The 27,885-nt window shown below is 46.0% G+C and overlaps 1 protein-coding gene across 1 annotated transcript in view; it reads right to left on the reverse strand.

Annotated features, from left to right (window-relative positions):
- The window catches only part of zcchc14 (zinc finger, CCHC domain containing 14), a 150,149-nt gene that overhangs the window by 90,029 nt on the left and 32,235 nt on the right, over window positions 1–27,885 (reverse strand). The window contains exons 3-4 of the mRNA XM_070898109.1: window positions 6,492–6,565; window positions 3,729–3,800 (exon numbers count right to left, since the gene is read on the reverse strand). Of these exons, the coding sequence (XP_070754210.1) occupies window positions 3,729–3,800; window positions 6,492–6,565 (146 nt within the window). The remainder of the gene's footprint in view (window positions 1–3,728; window positions 3,801–6,491; window positions 6,566–27,885) is intronic.

A 27,885-nucleotide genomic window follows, 5' to 3' on the forward strand; every position in this document is an offset into this window, starting at 1 on the left:
CTTAACAATTTTTTACCCAACCCAGCCAAATGAGATTCAAATCCAAATTCAGAGGTGAAAGCTTGGTTCTATAACGCACAGTACCACCCAATCCCCAACATAAAAGGATGCGTCTATCTGTACTAACTGAAATGCAGCCGTTTCTCTGATTGGCTCTTCAGACCCATTGTCGATTGGTCCCCTTGGAGGATAAGCCACACTCTGAAGTTCCTCTGGAATATGACATTAAGTTAGGTGGCAGAGTGAGCTGCGAGGAGGATGCTATGAGGCTGCAGAGTGACTTGGATAGGTTAGGTGAGTGGGCAAATGCATGGCAGATGAAGTATAATGTGGATAAATGTGAGGTTATCTACTTTGGTGGTAAAAATAGAGAGACAGACTATTATCTGGTGACAGATTAGGAAAAGGAAAGGTGCAACGAGACCTGGGTGTCATGGTACATCAGTCATTGAAGGTTGGCATGCAGGTACAGCAGGCGGTTAAGAAAGCAAATGGCATATTGGCCTTCATAGCGAGGGGATTTGAGTACAGGGGCAGGGAGGTGTTGCTACAGTTGTACAGGGCCTTGGTGAGGCCACACCTGGATTATTGTGTACAGTTTTGGTCTCCTAACTTGAGGAAGGACATTCTTGCTATTGAGGGAGTGCAGCGAAGGTTCACCAGACTGATTCCCGGGATGACGGGACTGACCTATCAAGAAAGACTGGATCAACTGGGCTTGTATTCACTGGAGTTCAGAAGAATGAGAGAGGACCTCATAGAAACGTTTAAAATTCTGATGGGTTCAGACAGGTTAGATGCAGGAAGAATGTTCCCAATGTTGGGGAAGTCCAGAACCAGGGGTCACAGTCTAAGGATAAGGGGTAGGCCATTTAGGACCGAGATGAGTAGAAACGTCTTCACCCAGAGAGTGGTGAACCTGTGGAATTCTCTACCACAAAGTTGTTGAGGCCAATTCACTAAATATATTCAAAAAGGAGTTAGATGAAGTCCTTACTACTAGGAGGATCAAGGGGTATGGTGAGAAAGCAGGAATGGGGTACTGAAGTTGCATGTTCAGCCATGAACTCATTGAATGGCGGTGCAGGCTAGAAGGGCCGAATGGCTTACTCCTGCACCTATTTTCTATGTTTCTATGTGTAACAGGAACCGTCCAGCCCAAGTTCTGAGAAAATTTCCAATTTGTAATTCGATCCATTTTGACTTCAGAAGCCACAGGATAGATCTCCCCAAAGCCACCAAGTTCCAGCCGAAGTCCCTTACCCCAGCGCAAGTGCATCCCTTTCCCAGCTGAAGTCCATTACCCCAGCATAAGTGCATCCCTCCGCTAGCTGAAGACCCTTACCCGAGCAATCCCTCCATCAGCTGAAGACCTTATCGAAGTGCAAGACCTTACCCACCCCACCCCTATTGATGCAGAATTGTTAACATGTTTATTGTGCATGAAGTGAATAGTGACAGTGTCGTGACTTCTGGATTTCATCCTCCCCAGCGATGTCTCTTGTAACACACACACCGAGCTTGAATGGGGGTTGGAAGAACGTGATCCGTCTCCCCTCCGATTCTCCCCCCCTCACCCCCTGCCCCCAGGCTCTCTCTCTCCCCTCCCTCCCCAAGCTCTCTCTCCCTCTCCCCTCCCCCCCCCCCAAGCTCTCTCTCCCTCCCTCCTCCCCCCCCCAAGCTCTCTCTCCCTCTCCCCTCCCCCTCAAGCTCTCTCTCCCTCTCCCCTCCCAAGCTCTCTCCCCTCCCCCCCCAAGTTCTCTCTCTCCCCTCCCCCCCTCTCTCTCCAAGCTCCCTCTCTCCCCTCCCCTTCCCCCCCAAGCACCCTCCCCAACCCCCGAACTCTCTTCCACCCCACTCAAGTCGCTCTGCCCCCCCCAAGCTGTCTCCCTCCCCCCTCCAAGCTCTCTCCCTCCCCCCTCCAAGCTCTCTCCTGACCCCCGACCCCCTTCAAGCTCTTTCCCTCCCCCTCCAGCTCTCTCCCTCACCACCCCCCCAAGCTCTCTCCCTCCCCTCCCAAGCTCTCTCCCGCCCCCTCTCCCCCAAGCTCTCTCCCTCCCCCTCCCCCCCCCCCCAAGCTCTCTCCCTCCCCCTCCCCCCCCCCAAGCTCTCTCCCTCCCCCTCCAAGCTCTCTCCCGCCCCCTCCCAAGCTCTCTCCCGCCCCTCCCCCCAAGCTATCTCCCAAGCTCTCTCTCTCCCCTCCCCCCCCCCCCAAGTTCTCTCTTTCCCCTCCCCTCCCCTTTCCCCGAGCTCTCTTCTCCCCCCTCAAGTCGCTCTGCCCCCCAAAGCTCTCTCTCCCCCCCGCAAGCTCTCTCCTTCCCCACACCCTCCCAAGCTACCCCTCTCTCTCCTCCTCCTCCTCCTCCTCCTCTCCCACCCCCCCACCCCCACAAGCTCGCTCTCCCCGCCGACCTCTCATTCTCCCCGGCACTGCAGGGGGCTCAGGCCTGCTCGGGGCTCTGGGAGGCTCGGGGCCCGCTCAAGGCCGGTTCGGGGCCCACAGCCCGCTCGGGGCTCAGCGTTATGAGAGGCTCGGCGGATACGTTTGGCTGCTCGGGTCTCAGGGCTGCTGCTGGCTGGATCGGAGGCAACGTGGTGTTGGATGCATGCACGGAAAAGGTTAGTAGGAATTGCGCTGGGGGGGGGGCGGAGTCGATGATATTTGTCCTAACTCCCACTTCTGCGCATGCGCAGAAGGGAGACTTAGTACAAATAGTTTCTGCAAACATAAAACTCTAGAATATTTTCTGATCAGTAGCTGTGGTCCTCCAGAAAACAAGATCTATTTTTACTTTCCAGGCTTTAGTTGCATACTGACACAATTGTTGATAGTAGGCACAAAATAAATAATCCAATTAAAGCCTGCTGAGTAAAGAAGTCCAAAAGATGAAGCTCTTTTATGCAATACAGCCCAGAATAAGAGTTATTTATATGTTTAATAAAAGTCTAAAATGGATATTTGATGTAAATGAGATCTACTCTAATAGTTATTCTTGCACATTATCTAAAATTGCTGCGGTCTCTATTCACAAAACCTATCCATCAAAATCAATAATTTCAGCATTTCTTTCCTGCAGAAATGATTTTTAGGAAATATATTTTTCAGAGTATGCAATTGGGGCCATAATCCATTATGGTAGCTTTCTCTATACCATATCTCCTTCATACAATACGTTTGGTTTTTCTGAATGTCTTGGAATCTCAAGATGAACTACTCCATATGTGCAGTCAGAATATTAATAAAAACATCACCATTACTCAAAAACTGGTTTCATATTGGAAGGTAAACCAGGAAAGGCAGTTTTCTTTGCAAAGCTATCTGGTTGCAAAAGAGCAGTGATCCTAAAACTATAGCATGTTGAAACCACAAATGCTTTTCTCACTTCATCATAGAATAAAGTTGCTGTAATATGTCATGAAATAATTAGGATTTCTTTATCCTCAAACATTTATACCTAAATCAAACCCTGACTCTAGTTTTACCCACATCTTCTGGCAGAATTTTATTCTACTTGAATTTTTTCCAGATAACACTTATTTTTCTTCCTCCCTTTTGACCTTCCATTGTGGGGGAATTATTAGTTTAGCTAACAGGTCTAAAAAATACTTAATGTTGACAATAACAATTAGCAGTACAATCTTGAAATAAAAGATAAGTACTGCAGCAGTTAATTTTCTACTTTTGAACTATCAAAATATTATATTCTGCAACACCTCTGCTCATTTACCTTTGCAAGAAATTCTCTCAGTTCCCGATAGGACTTGGTTACGAAAGTCACTGAAGAATCTGACCACAGTACCTAAGTATCAAAGTAAAAAATGTACATTTTTTAATACAAAAATTACTGAAACTTTAAATCACCAATCGGTGAGAGAGAATAATGAAACCATAATTAACAGAGGTGAAATGGGACCCTACAGAGAGACTAAAACATTCACAAAATTCCAGCAGATTAATACAACAAAAGCAGCAAATACTCAGACTTCAAATTTGCCAACATTAGTCTTCCACATTGCTTCTTCTACTACCCACCAACATAAGACAACTATCAAAAGCTTGTAGGCTAACAGAAGATTTACAACCATGGTATGATTCTTCAGATCAGACAGATATTTTCAATATCCAATACTTATACACTGGAAGTTCAAACACAGAAACTAAAACCCAACATGGAATCCTACAAGTATCCCTAGAACACAGGGAACACAAATACAAAGGTTCACCAGAACAATCTTCTGCAGTGAACATTGCAAACAGTTGAGCCACCTCAGGAGGAGTCCACAGTAGTTTGTATCATTGTGTGTGAAGCTTCACTTGTGAAAAGGCATAGCTCTATTATGAATATGCTCAGATTTTGACAAGTTTGTTACAACCTTATAGAGTAAAATCCAATTTCTAGTTATCCTGTAAAATTAACATGACAGCCCTGGCATTAGAACATAAGAACATAAGAATTAGGAACAGGAGTAGGCCATCTAGCCCCTCGAGCCTGCTCCGCCATTCAAAAAGATCATGGCTGATCTGGCCGTGGACTCAGCTCCACTTACCCGCCCACTCCCCGTAACCCTTAATTCCCTTATTGGTTAAAAATCTTGATTTGAATACATTCAATGAGCTAGCCTCAACTGCTTCCTTGGGCAGAGAATTCCACAGATTCACAACCCTCTGGGAGAAGAAATTCCTTCTCAACTCGGTTTTAAATTGGCTCCCCCGTATTTTGAGGTTGTGCCCCCTAGTCTTCCCGACCAGTGGAAACAACCTCTCTGCCTCTATCTTGTCTATCCCTTTCATTATTTTCAATGTTTCTATAAGATCACCCCTCATCCTTCTGAACTCCAACGAGTAAAGACCCAGTCTACTCAATCTATCATCATAAGGTAACCCCCTCATCTCCGGAATCAGCCTAGTGAATCGTCTCTGTACCCTCTCCAACGCTAGTATATCCTTCCTTACGTAAGGTGACCAAAACTGCACGCAGTACTCCAGGTGCGGTCTCACCAATACCCTGTACAGTTACATCAGGACCTCCCTGCTTTTGTACTCCATCCCTCTCGCAATGAAGGTCAACATTCCATTCGCCTTCCTGATTACCTGCTGCACCTGCAAACTAACTTTTTGGGATTCATGCACAAGGACCCCCAGGTCCCTCTGCACCGCAGCATGTTGTAATTTCTCCCCATTCAAATAATATTTCCTTTTACTGTTTTTTTCCCCCCAAGGTGGATGACCTCACATTTTCCAACATTGTATTCCATCTGCCAAACCTTAGGTATAATTCGCTTAACCTATCTAAATCTCTTTGCAGCCTCTCTGTGTCCTCTACACAATCTTTGTGTCATCTGCAAATTTTGTTACACTACACTCTGTCCCCTCTTCCAGGTCATCTATGTATATTGTAAACAGTTGTGGTCCCAGCACCGATCCCTGTGGCACACCACTAACCACCGATTTCCAACCTGAAAAGGACCCATTTATCCCGACTCTCTGCTTTCTGTTAGCCAGCCAATTCTCTAACCATGCTAATACATTTCCTCTGACTCCGCGTACCTTTATCTTCTGCAGTAACCTTTTGTGTGGCACCTTATCGAATGCCTTTTGGAAATCTAAATAAACCACATCCATCGGTATACCTCTATCCACCATGCTCGTTATATTCTCAAAGAATTCCAGTAAATTAGTTAAACATGATTTTCCCCTTTAGAAACAGTATGCAGATTAATAGAGATCAACTACGCCAAAGAATGCACAGAAAACAAAAAGCAGAGCTGGTGTGGAGTTGTAAGCTTCAAAGGACTGAGGGTTAGATCTTCCTCAGTAATCCTACTCAGAATTGTGAGCAAAACAGGGCAAAAGTCAGGCAGAAAGACCTATTGCCACCCCACTGCCTGAGCTCCATTTCCCTCTCCCAGCCCTTGCTGTCCCATCCCCATCTGTTCTCTCCCTCCATACAATTACCTTTGTTGGCCAAGATCTACAAAGTTTCTGCACCATTAGGGCTCTTTTGCCCCTTTAAATTATCTTGTCATCTCTACTGGTGCTGCAGCAACACCTAAATTCCTGACTTGCAATAGTGAGCTCTCTCTTAATGGTGGGGATCCCACTAGGAGTTCAATATGCATGGGAATTTACATACGACTCAGGAAAATGTTACAGGGTTATGGTGGGGTTGGAAGGCATGGGTTAGCCTTGTGGGTGTGTTTTTGGTTAGCTTTGTCAGGTCTCTGGCAAGACCAAGGCTGGACATATGGATGGGTATGTAGGGAGTCTTGAGTCAGCAAGTCAAGTGGAAGCTGTTGCCGTGTCATCCAATCTTGCAGACAGGAATTTATGGAGGTGGGTGGTTAGGAAGTAGATCCACCAGGCTGGACCCTATGTTAGGGCAGTTAATTGAAGTTTCATGTTTAATATCTATATTTACAATGAAGTGCAATATGAATTGCAAATGATTTGTGTTTTGCACATTACAAAACCAAATCACAGAAATCTCTACCTCGAAGGAATATTCAGCAGTCTTCTCATTCTTCTTGTGCTGTAATCCTTTTACATCTATCCTCTCAATGTTTACTGCAAAAAAAAAAGAAAAACTTGAGACAATTAAAAAAAATTTTTGTTATAGACAAGATACCACTTTTACGTCAGTGCAACTTAAGAAAAGTTACTAGTATTCAATAGCTTGTACATATAACTTGAGGACAGCCAAGAAAACTGTAGGCTGATACAAAGCGTGCCAAACACAAAGCCCATTTGCTGTACTGTCCTTCATAAAGCACAATTATAAAACCATGTCATTTACAAAGCTCTAAATAGAAAGGCCCATCATCATCTGAAACCATCTGCAATTCCCTAGTATCGTTTATTTAAAATTGTCTATTAAAATAGTTCCACAAATAAAAACTACCATTAGTTATAGTCACTTTTTATACTGGTTATATAAAGTTCCGTTTATTCAATAAGATATTTTGGCGAGTACCCATTTTACAGTCACTTCGTGGTCTACGAAGGCAGACAGGAAATGCATGCAGTTTCAGCTGGAATTGCGCCGGCTGCCATATTAGATATGAATAAACAAAAGGCGTCCTTTACCCACGCCTGAAGCAAACTTTAGACCCTTTGCATATTCAAACAAGGGGTCATCTATACACCACTGATGTGGAGAAGATAGCGAAGAAATAGTTGGAAAAATTGGTAAATTAATTTTGTTCCTGTTTTGATACATGTTGTTCTGGATGGCTGAAAGTTATACTTTTATTTATTTGGGAACTTATTATGCCGAACACAAGGATTCTGTTTCTAAACTTAGGTTTCTGTCATTATAAAAATTCTGCTGCAGGGTGGGCAACATATTATGTGTAGTTTTGTATGGAAGGAAAAAAATTATCCCAGAGAAAATATGTTGCTTTGATTCTCATTGTCAGAAAGTTCTGGCAATAAATGGATTCTCTTCAGAAAGTAGTTTCTTTAAAAAATAATACAGCTGGACAAATATAGTAACAATTAGGAGGCCAACTTTGGTGGATACCCATTAGTCAGCTGGCACCGGGCGGGAGGTCCGTTTTTGGTGCCCGCTACCGCCGGGTCCCATCAGGAGCCACTTAGGTCGTCGTTGTGTGGGCGGCAGCGGGAGGGGCAGCGGACATCAGTCGGCGAGCGGGACTCAGTGGCATGCATCATCAGAACGAGTCAGGTGGAGGCCTCTCTACTTGGGTTTTTTCAGAGGGCCTCCACTGCGCATGCGTGGGATTTAGGCGCTTTTTAAAATTGTAGTTCTGTGTAGCCTGCTGTAGTCCTTTTGTGGCCCTTGCACGCTAATTGAGTAAGTGCTCAGGGCTATAAAAGGACATCACTCAATTTCACCTGCGTGGGGAGAGGAGAGGAGAGAGCCAGGAGAGACACAAGACAGAGAAGAGAAGAGAGCAGAGGATACAGAGGAGAGGATAAAGAGAAGATAAGAGAGGAGAGGAGAGGAGAGGAGAGGAGAGGAGAGGAGAGAGGAGAGAGAATATAGAAGAGAGAAGAGAGAGAGGAGAGAGAGAATATAGAGGAGAGAGAGAGAATATAGAGGAGAGAGAGGAGAAAGAGAGCAGAGGTGCATTGGAGGGGGGGGCCCTTTGAGTTGCACAGGGAGCAGTGTAACAATTTTATAACCAAACTGTTCAGCAGCCATTCCTCTCATCATAGAGGATGAGTGGCCATAAAGCATCAATGAAGACTGTCAGAACCAGGCCCAGAGCTCCGTGGTTCAATGAACAGGAGTTGGAGGAGCTAGTGACAGAGGTGGAGCGCAGGTACAGCGAACTCACCCAGGATGGGTGTGGCAAGTCTTCACCAGCCAAATACTGACGTCTTTGGATGGACATAGGTCAGATGGTCAGTACAGCGGGCAACGTGGAGCGGGATGGGGACTAATGCATCAAACGGTGGAACGATTTGGTGGCGGCAGTTAAAGTGAGTACAAATTTATTCGGCCCATCCTGTCCAAGTCCAAAAAGATTATGCGCACGATATGTGTGTGTGTGTGTGTGTGTGTGTGTGTGTGTGTGTGTGTGGGAGTGTGTGTGGGGGGCATGAGCAAAGGTGGTAAAGGCTGCAACGTTTCTTTGTGCAGAGAAAATAAGCAGCCAAACAGGCAAGCCTGAGTGCGACTGCAAGGGGTCCACAAGATATAGTGGAATTGACCAGGCTGGAGGAGCGTGCGTTGGCATTGGTGGGACATCACCGCATTCCAACCACAAACATTCTGCAGATCCGGTGCTACCGCAGGGTAAGGCTACACTCATCTCTGGTGTCAGCGACGGTCATGGCATGAAAGTACATGCAATGTTAAGGTCTGTGTTCAACCGCGAGTGCTTTGTCGCCCATTATTGATGTGGACATATAGGGATGGGATTCCTTGCTGGCATAATGAGAGATGGAACGGCTCATAACTCACTTTTCACCCCCCAGCCCTCACCACCCACTAAAGACTGAAATGTTGTCCTCTACTTGCAGATGCTTACTCGGACACCACGGATATAAAGAGACCATCGACCTCTGGCTTTCACCCCAGCATCTTCCACCCTGACGGTCTCCACACCCGGAGGACACCGGATCCTTCCTGCACCCCCAGCCCACATCACCTATGTCCACCGCTCTAACCTCTGCCCACCCAGGGCCAGGAAGAAGAGAGAGAGAGAGAGAGAGAGAGAGAGAGGAGGGAGTAGGGCCCATATCTGTGCCCTTTCACCTGGAGGATCCGGAAGCACCTGATATCAGCCCGCTGCCAAGTCAGCCAAGTGTTTCCAGAACCTCGGTGTCAGGATCAGATTTCCTGGGGTTTCCAACAGACACCACTCAAGCAAAGGGAAGCAAGGCCCCAGCACCCAGCAGCATCGAGCAACCACCTGCGGATGCAGGACAGCTTGCTCTATTGAGCTAGATGGCCCAACTCTCAACCACCAGCGAGATGCAGCAGACCATGGCTGGGATAGCTGCTAGCATGGCCACAATCACTCGGCAGCACGATGAAAGGATGGAGCGCCTCCTCACAGTGTTGCAGCACACATCAGAAAGCGTCGAGGCCATAAGGCAGGAGATGGCTTCTGCACGCGTGGTGCAAGCCCCCGACTCCACATCCTTAAGGCACACAGATGCGGAGGAGCAGGAGATCCCGGTGCCTTCAGTCCTGCGCCCTACGTTGTCACCGAGACGCACATGTCAACACACCGCGCTGCCCTCCTGCACAAGCTCCTGAACCAGAGGCAGTGAGGGGCAGGGGAGGGTCTCTCCATTGTGTAGGCGTGGGGAGGATGAGGAAAGTGGGCATGGCTGCAAGGGGGGGGGAAGGGAGAAAGAGAGGTGGTGGTGCTGCCGGGTAGAGGGGTGGGTGTCGCTTCCTCATCTAAATGTATGTATATATGATAATATTATATAACGTTCATCATTGTATTTACAAGTGCACACTCACATTGTTGACGCTCTGTTTGTTGACCCTCTGTTTGTGCGTGTGTCATTTTAACGTCATATTTGTGGTGCGTTGCGCCAACCACACATCTGTTCCACAGTCATCGGTTTCATCAGGAATATCTTCCCATCCACATCTGACTGCAGTGTATAATGAGTCCTGTCATTAGGCCATCGCAAGACGACAATGAATGCAGGAAGGCTGCCATTCAATTACTCTAGTTTACTGTTATGTGTAGAAGAACTCCACAAGGCTGAGTACTATGAGCTAAACTTAGTGTGACCTTAGTCTTCTTTATTACAACTCCATATTGCCTAAACAACATGGCAGCCAACCTTTTATACTGGCCCTGCACGTATGTGCAGGTGACCATTAGGACTCCCAACAGTCGCGCCCTCTGGTGGCAAGTATTACATAGTTACATACATAACATCTCTCCCCACCCTCCAAAGTCTTCGGTACAAGTTATTTACAAGTTGAGGTGATCTGGAGCCATTCGCTCCCTGGTTGATCGTCTAAGTTCAAACCCTGGCGTGTGCGAGTTGGTCGGACCATTGCTGCACTGCACCGTGGCTGATCTGACCGGGCTGTCAGGAATGGTGGGTTCATCCTCGTGATTGACAGCGAGGTCGATTGCTGGGTGTGTGTTGGTGGATCGTCGATGGTGATGTGCTCTTCAAGTCGTTCCTGGTTGTCAGTAAATTGCAATTTGGTCTGATTGAAATGCTTTCTGCACGTTTGGCCATTTAACAATTTGATTATAAACACCCTATTCCCTTCCTTGGCCAAAACAGTGCCAGCAACCCACTTGGGACCATGACCGTAATTCAGGACAAACACAGGTGGAGTAACATCAATGGACATGCTGGATGACATGATTATGCATTCAATCCATTTGGAGTTAACATCAATGCGACGTGAAACAGCCGCGAGATCGTGGTACATGTTCTGCCGGTGTCGCCGGGTTTCCATGTGATCATTAAGATCCAGGTGGACTAGGGTGAGCCTGGTTTTGAGGGCTCTCTTCATTAACAATTCTGCTGGGGGAACCCCAGTGAGCGAGTGGGGTCGCGTCCGGTAACTGAGCAGAATACGAGACAAGCGGGTCTGCAGGGAGCCGTCAGTCACACATTTCATGCTCTGCTTGATTGTTTGGACTGCCTGCTCCGCTTGACCATTAGAAGCAGGCTTAAACGGATGAATTCCGAGCTAGTGAAACGCGGTCCATTGTCGCTGACCAGGACGTTGGGCAAGCCATGGGTGGCGATCATGGCCCGGAGGTTTTCAATGGTGGCTGTGGATGTGCTGGATGACATGATTACGCATTCAATCCATTTGGAGTAAGCGTCCACTACTACTAAAAACATCTTTCCTAGAAAGGGGCCAGCAAAATCTACGTGGATGCTGGACCACGGTTTGAAGGGCCATGACCACAGACTCAGTGGAGCCTCCCTTGGTGCTCAGTTGCGAGCAAGTGTTGCACTGGTGCACGCATGACTCCAAGTCCAAGTCAATGCTGGGCCACCAAACACGTGACCTAGCAATGGCCTTCATCATGACAAGGCCTGGGTGGGTACTGTGTAGGTCACGTATAAACGTTTCCCTGCCTTTTCTTGGCAAAACCACATGAATACCCCATAAGAGACAATCCGACTGGATTGACGTTTTATCTTTGCGTCGGTGAAACGGCTTAACTGCATCTTGCATTTCCCCGGGAACGGCCAACCGGTTCCCACTTAGGACGCAACTCTTTACTAATGATAGCACAGGATCCTGGCTGGACCAGGTCCTGATCTGGCGAGCCGTGACGGGTGACCCCTCGCTCTCAAAATCATCCATGACCAGTGGCAAGTCTGCGGGCTACGCCATTTCAACCTCGGTGGTGGGAAATGATAGCTGACTGAGAGCATCGGCGCAGTTTTCGGTGCCTGGTCTGCACCGGATAACAGTCATAAGCAGATAATGCTAGTGCCCATCTTTGGATGCGGGACGAAGCATTGGTGTTTATACCTTTGCTCTCTGAAAACAGCGAAATGAGTGACTTGTGGTCAGTTTCAAACTCAAACCAAAGTCCAAATAGGTATTGGTGCATTTTCTTAACCCCATTTCCACATGCAACACCTCTTTCTCGACCATATTATAGGCTCTCTCAGCCTTAGATAGACTTCTAGATGCGTATGCAACCGGTTGGAGGTTGCCAGATACATTGGCTTGCTTTAACACACAGCTGACCCCATACGATGAGGCGTCACAAGCTAGCACTAAACATTTACCTGGGTCATAGTGTACAAGTAATTTATTTGAACATAGCAGGTTCCTGGTCTTCTCAAAGGCGGTGTCTTGAGATTTGCCCCAAACCCAGTCATCACCCTTACATAGCAACATGTGCAAAGGCTCTAACAACGTGCTCAACCCGGGTAGAAAGTTACCGAAATAGTTGAGGAGTCCCAGGAACAAACGCAGCTCCGTCATATTCTGTGGTCTGGGTGCATTCTTGATGGTCTCTGTCTTTGAGTCCATGGGCCTGATGCTGCAATCTTTCTCCCCAAAAATTCGACTTCTGGTGCCAGGAAAACACACGGAGCCCGTTTCAGCCAGAGTCCCACTCTGTCTAGGCAACTTAGGACCTCTTCCAGGTTGTGTAGGTGTTCGATAGTGTCACGACTAGTGATCAGGAGGTCGTCTTCAAACACAACGGTGCATTGAACAGATTTCAGCAAACTCTCTATGTTTCTCTGGAAAATGGCTGCAGTCGAGCAAATCCCGAAAGGGCACCTGTGGTATATAAACAGTCCTTTGTGTGTGTTGTTGCATGTCAGTCTTTTCGAAGATTCAGCCATTCCTGTGTCATGTAGGCGGAGGTTAGGTCCAACTTGGTGATCGACTTCCCCCCCCTCTAATGTTGCGAACAGGTCATCCGCCTTGGGCGGCGGGTATTGGTCCTGTAGTGAGACTTGGTTAATCGAGTCTCCGCAGATTCTGACTGTGCCATTGCTTTTCAACATCGGAACAATTGGACTGACCCACTCGTTGAACTCGACTGGTGATATGGTTCCTTCGCGTTGGAGTCTGTTCAGTTCGATCTCGACTTTCTCTCTCATCATGTACGGAATCGCTCGAGCCTTGTGATGGACAGGCCGTGCATCGGGGCCTAGATGGATCTGTACCTTGACACCTGTGAAGTTGCCGATGCCTGGTTCGAATAGCGAGGGAAACTTGCTCAGCACTTGAGCACACGAGGCGTCATCCACTGAAGATAGTGCTTTGATGTCGTTCCAATTCCATCTAATCTTTTCTAGCCAGCTTCTGCCGAACAGCATTGGGTCATTGTCTGGAGCAATCCACAATGATAGGTCATGCACAGTTCCATCATGCGATACCTTCACTGCCGCACAACCAATGACTGGTATGAGCTCTTTGGTGTAGGTATGCAGCTTTGCGTTAAATCGGGCTCAGTTTGGGCCTTTGTGCCTTATTGCCCCACAATTTCTCAAAAGCCTTCTGGCTCATTATTGACTGACTCGCACCAGTGTCCAATTCCATGGATACTGGAACTCCATTTAATTTGACTTTCAGCATTATAGGAGGGCTCTTGGTGGTGAAGGCATGTACCCCATACACTTCTTCCTCGGGTTGAGTTGCCTGTGCCACATGATCTGCGCCGGATCGATCATCCTCTGCCATGTGGTGTGTCGCAGCACGTTTGCACATTCGCTGGAAGTGCCCCATTGTTGCGCAGCTTTTGCACATGTAGTGCTTGCATCGACATTGATGGGCCCGATGATTACCCCCGCAGCGCCAACACGGTGCTAATGGATTCACATTCACCTCAGATGGCGGACACAGGTCTTGCAGCCGCAGACGTATAGGCCCTGTCATATGCAGTTCGGCCTGCTAGCGATGTCATTTTGTGCACAGTACTTGCCAGTGAGCTTTGATGTTGAGAAGATATCTGTTTGGTGTTATCATCCGTGGCCTTCGCGATGGCCCTGCTCAGGTCTAGGGTTTCGGCAGCCAGCATCTTTCGAAGAATGACCTCATGGCTGATGCCAAGCAAAAAAAAGTCCCGCAGCATTTTTCCCAACGCAGCTCCAAAATCGCAAGGTCCTGCGAGGCGTCTCAGGTCGGCGGCATAATCCGCCCCCAGAGCAATGGTGCGTGTAAAAATGATATCTGGCCATGAGGCTATTCTCCTTCGGCTTGAGGTGGTCCTGAACCAGCATGCACAACTATTCTTCTCCATTGGTTTTGAAGGTGCGAGCAGATTCTTGATGAGGCTGTATATTTTAGGCCCACAGACGGTGAGGAAAACTGCCCTGCGCTTGACCGCGTTAATGACTCCTTCCAGTTCGTTGGCCATGAAGTACTGGTCGAGACACTCAACAAAGGCTTCCCAATCATCATCCACTACGAATCTCTCTAATATTCCAATGGCAGCCATGGTTGCGTGAAGGTTCGTATTCTATTATTCGTCGTTGATTGTTATGTGTAGAAGAACTCCACGAGGCGGAGTACTGAGCGCTAAACTTAGTGTGACCTTAGTCTTCTTTATTACAACTCCAGAGTGCCTAAACAACATGGCAGCCAAACCTTTTATACTAGCCCTGCATGTGTGTGCAGGTGACCATTAGGACTCCCAACAGTCGCGCCCTCTGGTGGCAAGTATTACATAGTTACATACATAACATTTACCAAGTTGCAGGGCAGACCTTAAGGCTTGCACTTCAACCCTCTTTTTGCAAGGCCAAAGATGGAGGAGTGCCATGGTCATCAGTTACATTGCAGTACATTTATGTGAGACAATTAATGAATCAGCTTGGATGTACAACATGTGAGATGCTGAACATTTGTCAGTCACTCTTAATAATTTTCCCTTTGCCACTGGTCTTCTCAATGAAGGACTTTCAACAAGATGCAACAAACAAGCCTCTATTAGCTTACACACATTTCAATCGGTTTTATCACATCCAATTTAAACATCACCATCAGCAAGAAAGTAATGCAACATTGACCCAAATTCTTTTCAGCAGTCCCACTGATATGGTGCAGAATCCGTGATGTGATGGCCACCAGCACTCCCTCCTAGCTGATGTGCCAGAGCTGCCCCAATGCACTTCATCTCTCGCTCCCTCCCAGCCGATGTGCCAGAGCTGCCCCAATGTTACCACCTCTCCCTCCCTCCCTCCCAGCCAATGTGCCAGAGCTGCCCCAATGCCTCCCTCCCTCCCAGCTGATGTGCAATTGCTGCCCGCTCACACTGCTGCCTCCCTCCCTCCCTCCCGCTCACACTGATCCCGCCCTCCCAATTGATGCTGAAATAGTGCTGCCTTCTTCCCGATCTCCCGATTAATGCCGCTCACACTGCTCCCACCCTCGCTCCCGATTCAAGCCGCTAATAGTGCTGCCTCCCGTCCGATGTGCGATTGCTGGCCCACTGCCGCCCTGCTCAGACCTGCTTTTCCAGAGCGGCCCTTCTGGCGGGCGGCAGGTCAGCAGGAGTGCAGCAAAAGTGATCAAAAAGTGGTGATTATCTGACTTCTGGCATGGGCGGGCTTCCCCACCAATCTTCCACCGAGCAGATCCTTGACAAGAGATGGACAGTTCTAGAAGAATCACCCAGAAAATGGCCATTTCCGGCGGAACCTCGGCGGCTGTGGGTGGGACATCCATGAAAGTCGGCCCCTACGACTCATTTGCCTTTTACCTCCTTTCCCTTCCCAACTGTTAAGTCACATATACCTCTCACACATTATTGTCTTTGATGACATAGCCATCGGGGCCGAAATTGCCCCTTTCTACAAGGCCCAAGGCAGCCTGAAAGCGGCGACCACGAGTTGGTGCGGACTGGCCGTCGAGTCGCCGCGGAGGGGCTACCATTTTGGATATTGCCCATCTTCAGTTTTGGAGCGGTGTAGGGGACTGCATCGCCTGTTTTCCTGTTGTGTACGTGCCGACCCCTTACCGACCGGCGGCGACCCCTTTCCGAAATTGCCCCACGAGAAATTGCCCCGCAGGAGCGGCGCTGCCACCAAGCAACACTTTTTCTGTCGGTACCCTTTCTGTGGCTGGGCGGCACGGTTGCCCTTAAAGGAGAGGTGGCGCTGTCGGCGACTCCATTTTAATTTTTATTGTCGGCTGACTGTCAGGCCGCCAACAGGCAGCCTCGCATCCCCGCTTGGGTGCCAGACCGGTAGCCCGGCCAAAACCCTCCCTGGTGACCCAGTGTTTTCCAATAAAGTGGCTGCAGAGTTCGCAGCGTCCCTCCCCGTTAAGTGAAGGGGAGGGATGTTGTGACCCGCTAGTGCGATGACATCATGAATGCGGCGCTGATCGTAGATGCGACTCGTTTCAGGCGGTGGCCAATTTCGGCCCCATAATCTTTTGAGATTTTTGGGGGGACAATTTCCAAGGGGACCCCCTGATCTCCCACTGTAATTTCAGCAGAATCCTGGGAAATCTTTTGCCGTTTATGCCTATTCTCCAGGGTCTTTTAATTCGCGAGTTTCCCATCCTTGCGCCAAGAGAGGTGTACAACGTCTCCCTTAGCATTGCATCCCCTGACGCAGGGCCCAGATGCCCAAACTTAAGTACCAAGACGCAAACTGTTCCCGACCGACAACTTTCTCACCCCGCCTCCGTTTTCACCCCGAAAACAGTAAAGCCTAAAATCCAGCCCTATATCTTTAAGTGAGGACTGCAATAATATAAAATAAATTTTGTAAGATGCTACTGGATTGAAAATATCCTCAAGGTAGGCATTGTGTGACACAATTCAGCATTATTTTGTCAGCTTGCAATTTTATTTAGTGAATTTAGATAAAACATACTGTAATAGTGGTTGCAGCAGAATCCATGAGGTAAATAGTGGTTAAAAATATAAGCCTATTGATTATCCAAACCAATGTGTACAGATTTTGAATATGGAACCAGCGGATGGACAATAACACATACCGGAATCTACTGAACAGAATCATTTAAAAAAAAAGGAGTGCATTAGACTTGCGCACAACACCTTTATTACAACCTTATACGCATTTATCTTTGTTTTTCTACCCAATATATTACTCATTAATTTTATCCAACTGGAACAATTGGGCTAGGGTTTTCAACTCTGATTGAATCGTATTCCAGGGGATTTCATTACAAAACCTCATGCCTCCAACTGCCCCGCTCCCATGCTCCCACCTTTGGTCATGTCAATGCACATAGCAATTGGTCAATAATGGCAGTTACAATACACACAATCAGATACCGCTCTCTCCATCACATGGTATTACCAGTCAGTGTGCACATGCGACAGGACAGTATTGTATTCTGGGCATGTTGTGGCCCTGTGGCCCTACTGTTTGTTGAGAGTCTGGCTGGAACGAAACGGGTGATTAAAATGTTACTCTCGCAGGTGGGTCCGAAAGATTATTCTTCCATTCAGGGAGACTCCAGGAAATTCTGGAGGGTTGGCAACTCCAGCATGGACTTGGGAGCAGATCTCAACACCCTGAATTAAAACCCAACCATACCAGTCAATCCTCTGCATAAAAACTACAGCTCATTGAACATCAAGATATAGGGCTAGAAATTCAGTATCGCTCATTTTGAGGCATTAATCCCGGCTGGTCGGTAACTATAGCATCTTGTGAAATTTAATGCCATCTACCGCAAAATTTAATTTCAGTGCCCCAAGAGGGAAATGGACACGTAAATCAGTCGTTGCACAATTCTCTTAGGTGAAGACAAAAATCGTTGCGATAAATTTCCAGAGCGAATGTGGATGAGGCAATGCTCGGTAGACATTCCGGTGCCAGCCTCTTCTTAAAGGTAATGCAAAATGACTTTGCGCAGGTGCAGTTTCACCATCGAAGTCTGGTCTGAGCAGCAACATGGCTGAGACAGGAGGTCGCCAGTTTTCCAATGCGGCCCTGAAGGCTTTGATAGAGGTTGTTGAGAGGCAAACGGATGCCCTGCAGCCTGAGAATGTCAGGAGGCCACCGGCAAGATTTTTTCAGTATTTGTGGAGGGAGGTGGCACAGCACCTGTATGCAATAAGCATGGTGCCCAGAAATGCAACACAATGTCGCAAGAAGTTGAACAACTTCACTTGGATCATCAGGGTGAGTACCCTTTCCATTAACCTTACAATGCCATAATTTCAACCTCACTGTCTCACACAATGTACAGTCTGTGCAATACCTGCTCCTTCACTATATGTACCAGCCCATGGTCTTCGTTGCTGAAGAGAGCTGCAAAGTTTCACCTCAGTTCAGCAGCCATACCCTGGGCCTCCATGCGTAGCTCTCCTTCTTGGTCCCTACTCAGCCCCAACCCTCCTCTCACTATCTTTTCACTCTTTATATGCATTTGAGAAACTTCAGCCTTACCGTTAATCTTAACTGGTAGTCACCAAATCCCACTGTTCACACAGCCATTCTGCACTGCAACTGAGAGTCAAATGGACATCTGCATACTTCCGTACAGTAGCAGCTATTCAACTCTGCAAGGCACATGTGGCAGATGATTAGCTGCACTCTGACTCACATACCTTCTTCAGTTTGTTATTGCAGGCGAAACTCACTCACAACAGGCACCAACAAATGTGGACCAGAGGAGGGAGCCTGAACTCCACGCCTCCACGGAGGTGGAAGAGTGAGTGACCGCCCTCATGGGCGTACAAGTGGGTGTGGTAGCGGTCGGGGAAGCCAAGCCCCCTGGTATGTTCATCCCCATTTCCTCTTAAATTAGGCCATTTACCCCTGAAATCATATGCCTTAGCCACTTTACATATAAATGTCCTATGTCACCTTCTTCTTCCCGTCCTGCCTCCTCCCCTGATGCTAACCACATTTCTGTCGCTTTCTGCTTACAGATAATGAGCCAGAAGAGCAACAGCTTGTCCGTGAGGTATCCACCGCCAACGACGGGGAGACGAGGAGGCAAGGAGGATGGGGACAACAATTCTGCACCACTCCACCAGGATCCATCTGCTCCAGACAGTGGGGACACCACCTCGGTGGACGAGCGATATTCCTGGCGTTCCCCGAGCCTGAGGCTCCTGGGCCCAGTAGCCTGCGGCTACGGCCAGATGTCGATCTGTATTTGGAGGGTATGGTGACAGAGTCTCAGGGTATGCACCGCGACCTTATGGGTGCATTGGCAAGGGTGCCGCAAAGCATGGATGCACGCTGCGAGGTTGCGGGAGGCCGCCTCAGGCATTGCCCGAGCCTCTGAGCATTCCATCGAGCCCATCCTTGGCAAGAATCAAAGGATATTGGAATCGATGAGCGACCGTGGGGACCTAGAGATGAGCGTGTGTGCCATGGCTGATTTGGCAGCAGCTAGCATAGCACAGGCCGAAGTTACACAAGGCCTTCGTGATGTGATGTAGTCACCAGTTGGTGGCATCAACTCTCAGTCTGCTCTCATGCAGACTCAGATTGATGCCACGCAAGCACTGACTGCTGCCATCCTCTCTGGAATCCCCACAGTCCTCATGGTGCCAAAGCAGGCCAGCAATCTGTGCTCCAGACGATTGCTCCGGATGCTGAGGCTCTGCCCTGGGGGAGTGGCAGTGTATTGATGGAAATGGAAGGTGCTGTCCTTTCTCACGATGACTGCCACTGCCACTCCGCCTTTGCACCTTCCGCAGTCTACACCCACTTATCCCAGACTGCTGCCATCATGCGGAGGTGGTGCATTCTGCAGCCGGGCCATGATTCCTGGAATGAGAAGGCTGTCGTGATGAGAGATTGTGTAGAATGGGCCTATACTCTCTGGTGTCAGAAGAATGAGAGCTGATCTAATTGAAACATACGAGATTCTGAAGGGGATTGACACTGTAGATGCTGAGAGGTTGTTTCCCTGGTTGGAGTGTCTAGAACTAGGGGGACACAGTCTCAGGCCATTTAAGACAGAGATGAAGAGGAATTTCTTCACTCAGAGGGTTATGAACCTTTGGAATCCTCTCCTCAGAGGGCTGTGGATGCTGAGTCTCTGAATATATTCAAGGCTGAGATAGATAGATTTTTGGACTCTAGGGGAATCAAGGGATATGGAGAACAGGATGGTAGAGTTGAGATCATAAGATCATAAGAACATAAGAAATAGGAGCAGGAGTAGGCCACCTGGAGCCTCGAGCCTGCTCCGCCATTTAATAAGATCATGGCTGATCTGATCATGGACTCAGCTCCACTTCCCAGCCTGCTCCCCATAACCCTTTATTCTCTTGTTGCTCAAAAATCCGTCTATCTCCGCCTTAAATATATTCAATGACCCAGCCTTCACAGCTCTCTGGGGCAGAGAATTCCATAGATTTACAACCTTCAGAGAAGAAATTCCTCCTTATCTCAGTTTTAAATGGGCAGCCCCTTATTCTGCCCCTAGTTTTAGTTTCCCCTATAAGTGGAAATATCCTCTCTGCATCCACCTTGTCGAGCCCCCTCATTATCTTATGTTTTGATAAGATCACCTCTCATTCTTCCGAATTCCAGTGAGTATAGGCCCAACCTATCTTCCTAAGTCAACCCCCTCATCTCCGGAATTAACCTTGTGAACCTTCTCTGAACAGCTTCCAATGCAAGTATATCCTTCCTTAAATACGGAGACCAAAACTGTACGCAGTACTCTAGGTTTGGCCTCACCAATATCCTGTACAGTTGTAGCAGGACTTCTCTGCTTTTATACTCTAGCCGCCTTGCAATAAAGGCCATTTGCCTTTCTGATTACTTGCTATACCTGCATACTAACTTTTTGTGTTTCATGCACAAGAACCCTCAGGTCCATCTGTACTGCAGCACTTTGCAATTTTTCTCCATTTAAATTATAATTTGCTTTTCTATATATACTGCCAAAGTGGATAACCTCACATTTTCCCACATTATACTCCATCTGCCAAATTTTTGCCCACTCACTTAGCCTGTCTATAACTATTTTAGTTGAAGACTAATAATCAAGTGCCCCCTGATTAAAGGGGGAGGGGGGGGCACACTCCAAAAACTTTTCAGGTGCCCCCTTGTTATTTTTTTTTTCCTGAGGGCACCAAACCCCCTCGCTAAAAGGGGGGGGGGGCACTAAAACCGACAAACATAAACAAATTAATATAACCCTTTGCAGATTTTTTGAGTCCTCCTCACAATTTGTTTTCTCACCCTTCTTTGTATCATCAGCAAATTTGGCTACATTACACTCAGTCCCTTCATCCAAGTCATTAATATAGATTGTAAATAGTTGAGGACCCAGCGCCGATCCCTGCGGCATCCCACTAGTTACTGTTTGCCAACCGGAAAATACCCCATTTATCCCAACTCTGTTTTCTGTTAGTTAGCCAATCCTCTATCCATGCTAATATATTACCCCCAACCCCGTGAACTTTTATCTTGTGCAGTAATCTTTTATGTGGCACCTTATCGAATGCCTTCTAGAAATCCAAATACACCACATCGACTGGTTCCCCCTTAACCACCCTGCTCATTACATCCTCAAAGAACTCCAGCAAATTTGTCAAACATAATTTCCCTTTCATAAAACCATGCTGACTCCGCTTGATTGAATTATGCTTTCACAAATGTCCCGCTACCACTTCCATAATAATGGACTTCAGCATTTTCCCTATGACAGATGTTAGGCTAACTGGTCTATACTTTCCTGCTTTTTGTCTGCCTCCTTTTTCAAAAAAATTATTTTTATATCAAATGAATTAAACATGTACGATGAAGAAACCTTTCAGCACTCAGTAATTCTGGCATTAACTGTTACAGATTTAGGTGTATAAAATTCCTTAAGTCGGCAGTTTAGGTTTACAGCAAGAAATGGTTAATTCAACAGTTTGTCAGAAGGAGCTTGGAGAACCACCAACTCTTAAAAACAATCATGCCAGTTGTATGTAATATCAATTACTAGTTGTGCTGTATAGTTTATATCTGATAAAAATCATATTATATCTGCATACATTTCCTTTCTACAAACCGTACTTCCCGTTGTCATTTTGTCACAATTTTGAGTATTCCTTTGTGCACATTTTCCAGTTAATATTCATGTGTTAACTTTCACCATCAGTTAGTTGATAAAGCAAATCACTCAAAATGCTTTTCCAAAAAAGCTTCTGTCTGCAATTTCACAAGTAACTGGAATTTGTAATGTTAAAAAAGGTTTTAACAATTTTAAAAGTTCAAGACATTGCACATTTTACAAAAATTGATTACGTTTACCTATTTAGATGTCTTCAGTGTTTTTAATAACTTAATTAAAGGTTTTCGATTAAGGCTCAGGCTCTCACAAAATCCTGGGCTTTGACTGTATATTTTTACAAGCTGGGTCATTTTACAGCAATCGAGAGTGGGTAACAAGGGAAATTAGGGATAGCGTTAAATCCAAGGAAGAGGAATGTAATTGTGCCAGTAAAAGCAGAAAACCTGAGGACTGAGAGAAATGTAGAATTCAGCAGATGAGGACAAAGGGTTTAATTAGGAGGGGGGAAATAGAGAGTAAGCTTGCAGGGAACATAAAAACTGACTGCTAAACCTTCTATAGATATGAGAAGAGAAGAAGATTAGTGAAGACAAATGTAGGTCCCTTGCAGTCAGAATCGGGTGAAGTCATAAGGTGAATTTATAATGGGGAACAAAGAAATGGCAGACCAATTGAACAAATACTTTGGTTCTGTCTCATGAAGGAAGACACAAATAACCTTTCAGAAATACTAGGGGACCGAGGGTCTAACAAAAAGGAGGAACTGAAGGAAATCCTTATTAGTCAGGAAATTGTGTTAGGGAAATTGATGGGATTGAAGGCCGATAAATCCCCAGGGCCTGATAGTCTGCATCCCAGAGTACTTAAGGAAGTGGCCCTAGAAATAGTGGATGCATTGGTGATCATTTTCCAACATTTTATAGACTCTGATGAGTTCCTATGGATTGGAGGGTAGCTGATGTAACCCCACTTGTTAAAAAAGGAGGAAGAAAACAGGGAACTATAGACCGGTTAGCCTGACATCGGTGGTGGGGAAAATGTTGGAATCAATTATTAAAGATGTAATAGCAGCACATTTGGAAAGCAGCGACAGGATCGATCCAAGTCAGCATGGATTTATGAAAGGGAAATCATGCTTGACAAATCTTCTAGAATTTTTTGAGGATGTAACTAGTAGAGTGGACAAGGGAGAACCAGTGGATGTGGTGTTTGGACTTTCAAAAGGCTTTTAACAAGGTCCCACACAAGAGATTAGTGTGCAAAATTAAAGCACATGGTATTGGGGGTAATGTATTGACGTGGATAGAGAACTGGTTGGCAGACAGGAAGCAAAGAGTAGGAATAAATGGGTCCTTTTCAGAATGGCAGGCAGTGACTAATGGGGTACTGCAAGGTTCAGTGCTGGGACCCCAGTTATTTACCATATACATTAATGATTTAGACAAAGGAATTGACTGTAATATCTCCAAGTTTGCAGATGACACTAAGCTGGGTGGCAATGTAAGCTGTGAGGAGGATGCTAAGAGGCTGCAAGGTGACTTGGACAGGTTAGGTGAGTGGGCAAATGCATGGCAGATGCAGTATAATGTAGATAAATGTGAGGTTATCCACTTTGGTGGCAGAAACAGAAAGACAGAATATTATTTGAATGGTGACAGATTAGGAAAAGGGGAGGTGCAACGAGACCTGGGTGTCATGGTACATCAGTCATTGAAAGTTAGCATGCAGGTACAGCAGGCGGTGAAGAAGGCAAATGGCATATTGGCCTTCATAACGAGAGGATTTGAGTATAGGAGCAGGAAGGTCTTACTGCAGTTGTACAGGGCCTTGGTGAGGCCACATCTTGAATATTGTGTACAGTTTTGATCTCTAATCTGAGGAAAGACATTCTTGCTATTGAAGGAGTGCAGCGAAGGTTCACCAGACTGATTTCCATGATGGCAGGACTGACATATGAAGAAAGACTGGATTGACTAGGCTTATATTTACTGGAATTTAGAAGAATGAGCGGGGATCTCATAGAAGCATATAAAATTCTGACGGGATTGGACAGGTTAGATGCAGGAAGAATGTTCCCAATATTGGGGAAGTCCAGAACCAGGGGTCACAGTCTAAGGATAAGGGGTAAGCCATCTAGGATCGAGATGAGGAGAAACTTCTTCACTCAGAGAATTGTGAACCTGTGGAATTCTCTACCACAGAAAGTTGTTGAGGCCAGTTCGTTAGATATATTCAAATGGGAGTTCGATGTGGCCCTTACGGCTAAAAGGATCAAGAGGTATGGAGAGAAAGCAGGAATGGAGTACTGAAGCTGCATGATCAGCCATGATCATATTGAATGGTGGTGCAGGCTCGAAGGGCCGAATGGCCTACTCCTGCACCTATTTTCTATGTTTCTATGATCTTGGCCAATTTTCCATTTCTCAACCAAGGTCAGCATGCTCAACGAAGACTGAACCTTAAGCTGTCTGAAAGGTTGAGAGTTCATCTCTAAGCCACTGAAAAGGCTCCCTCTGACTTTTAAGAATAACATAAGAAATAGGAGCAGGAGTCGGCCATATGGCCCCTCGAGCCTGCTCCGCCATTTAATACGATCATGGCTGATCTGATCATGGACTTAGGTCCACTACCCTGCCCGCTCCCCATAACCCTTTATTCCCTTATCGTTAAGAAACTGTCTCTCTCTGTCTTAAATCCATTCAATTTCCCACCTTCCAAGGCACTCTGAGACAGCGAATTCCACAGATTTACAACTCTCAGAGAAGAAATTTCTCCTCATCTGTTTTAAATGGGCGGCCCCTTATTCTAAGATTATGCCCTCTAGTTCTAGTTTCCCCTATCAGTGGAAACATCCATTCTGCATCCACCTTGTCTAGCCTCCTCATAATCTTATACATTTCGATCAGATCACCTATTCTTCTGAATTCCAATGAGTAGTGGCCCATCCTACTTAACCTTTCCTCAGAAGTCCACCCCCTCATCTCCGGAATCAACCGAATGAACCTTCTCAGAACTGCCTCCAAAGCAAGTATATGCTTTTGTAAATATGAAAACCAAAACTGCACACAGTATTCCAGGTGTGGCCTCACCAATACCCTGTATAACTGTAGCAAGACTTCCCTGCTTTTATACTCCATCCCCTTTGCAATGAAGGCCAAGATTCCATTGGCCTTCTTGATCATTTGCTGTATCTGCATACTAACCGTTTGTGTTTCATGTACAAGTACCCCCAGGTCCCACTGTACTGCAGCACTTTGCAATCTTTCTAATCACAAGTCACACTTCTAGATCCTTCCGAGATCGATAGTTCTGCAAGTCTATCGATAGTGGAACTACATGCACCCTTCCACAAGAGGAAAGTTTTGGTCAATAAGCAATTAGCATTTGCTAGGCTTTGACACCATTTGGTCAGAATTGCTCTTCCTCCCACTTTTATTGCCAAGATCTAGAACAAACCAATGGATTTCTTTTTGGCCAAAGCAAATTCAGAATCTCCACATTTTGAAATGTAATTCAGTACTGGCTTCTTTAATTCTGTCATGGTACAATAAAGGTTAATAACCAGCTTCATTCAAACAAAAGAAAATGTTCTTGCTTGTTTTTATTGAATAGTTGCAATCTGTAACTTGTCTAAACCTGATGTCTGAGAAAAGAGCCATGCCGTTCAAAGTTTATGGGATTGGTTAAATATATATTTGGTTCCCTGCTCCTTTGGAGTTTAAAAAAAAAAATATTTACATTTACTTGGTTCCAGTCATTTTTTGGAATGTTCTCAGTTGTCTGGTTCAGTGGGGAAAGAAGTACCCTGACAGTGAGTTAAAGAACAAAAGGGACCTCCACATAAAGATTTTATGTACATTATAGTTTAGCGCAGTAGTCTAAACTATGTTATTTTCTACTCAGTTATTTAAGCTGATTAACAATTATACATTTTTAAGAGAGAGAGAGAGAGAGAGAATGAACGAATGAATGAATGAATGAATGAATGAATGTGTCACACATGTATATCATTTTTTTGGAAAGACTGCTTTTTATATTTTTGAACGGTTAATTCTCTTTAGTGACAGTTTTGGAGGAGGATGGTATGATCAACTATGTCAAAGGCTGCAGACATGTCGAGAAGGAGAATACATTTTCAAAATTCATTACCTTTACTACTGTTCTGCTTCTCCCAGTCTGTAGAAAATTAAAATCTTCCATTTATGGATGAGATAAGTTTCAGCTATGGGATGGAAAAAAATGGAGGAAAAACTATGGAACAGGTTGACTGGGAGTTTCGGAGGTAGCAGAGTGGATGCCTTCAATTTCTGACATAAAGAAATGCATGAGCTCCTTATGGTTGGTGTCAAAGCTGAGGTTAGAAGGTGCAGTGGAAAGTGATCAAAAGAAATAGTAGGGAAGAGTTTAGAATTGTTACTGTTCTTCAGTATGATCTCAGAACAGTATGAAGACTTGACAATGGAAAGGGAGCAACTGTATAGCTTAAAATGCTTAAAATGGTGAGCTATTACCAATGATGTATAGCCAGACCAGTTGCTTGCCATATTCACTCAAGCTTGCAGTCTGCATATATGGCGCCATGGAGGTCGCTGTTGTACCAGAGGTGTGAGGGGTGGAGATGATAGTGGAGAATTTTGGGGGCGGCAGGGGAATGCACAGGAGAAAACAGCAGAAGAAATGATCGGAAGGAGCCTGTCAGTGATGAAGACCTTGGAAGTCTCAAAGCAACTTGTGATACTGACATTGAAGAAGTGGCTGCTGTTAGGCGTCTGGCTTCTCCAGATACTTTTTCCCCATACGCAACACAAAGCTAGCTCCCCCAGATAAGCCCATGTCTTTATAAACTGAAGTGAGAGCTTGTATGCAAAGTAATCTGGACATTAATTAAATCAGTTTAATGTCTCTGAAATTACACATAGGATTTACAATATGCAGCCCAGTTCACCTCAAAGGACAACTGATGTCAGTCACACCAGACATATACATAACAGGCTAAATTAATAAACAGGTTTATACAAAGTCATGTACAGCAAAACGCAGCAATAGCAAGGTGGTCAATTCCAGTACCACAGCAGCTTTGAATTAATTCATGAAAGGGTTAAACAGAAAAAATGAGTCAAGCAAGTTCCTCTGAATGGCTTTCTTTATAGGTCTTTCAAGTAAACAAAAGATCAATGTGCTTTGGAAGGGAGTCTCATCCCTATCTGTTACAGTCTTTCTCAGAATTACATGATCGTCTTAAGCATGGAGCGGTGTTTTGCCTGACTGGCTTTATTCTAATATATTTCATACAAAGTCAAAAGAATAGAAGTCAAATTTGCAGGATAGAGCACAAGTAATTTCAGTGCTGTACTTTAAAAAGTTTCTAAGCTAAGAAACTCCATACAGAGACAGGATCAATAAACCATGGACAAAACGACTCATTGTTCGAGCTGTGTAGGTGTAAGTTGACCTAAAGGACGAGGTTGAGTCAAGTGAGAAGGGTAAATAAGTCAACTGTGGTGGGAGAGACAAGTTGCAATTGTTGATGATAAGGGGTATGCTACCAAAGAGATTTCAGAAAAACAATTTAAATGTGCAACTAAATGAAGTAGATGCTCAAAACTTAACATCTAACATCACATTCTAGTGATTGGATTAAGAAAATACATTTTATTACGAAACTTCTTTGATTCCTTAATTTTGTTATTTGTTTTGGGATGTTTAACTTGTGCAATCTACAACAGATTTGACAAACTAATTAAACCAGATTAAACTGGGAATTGGAGGCAACAATACATTTATTAGCACCAAGAGGGAGCTGTTCTGTCGAGGCGGGCTTCATTTGAACCAGGCTGGAACCAGTGTCCTGGCAAATCCTGGCTGTAGATAGGGCTTTAAACTAAATAGTCGGGGGGGGGGGGGGGGGGGGGGTTGGTGCGGGGAAGAGGGAGGGGTGCAGGTGAGCGCAAATTTTAAAAGTTAAAAAGAAAGGAGAAGGCAATCG

This window comes from Pristiophorus japonicus, chromosome 13, assembly GCF_044704955.1.
Source record: "Pristiophorus japonicus isolate sPriJap1 chromosome 13, sPriJap1.hap1, whole genome shotgun sequence".
Taxonomy (NCBI): domain Eukaryota; kingdom Metazoa; phylum Chordata; class Chondrichthyes; family Pristiophoridae; genus Pristiophorus; species Pristiophorus japonicus.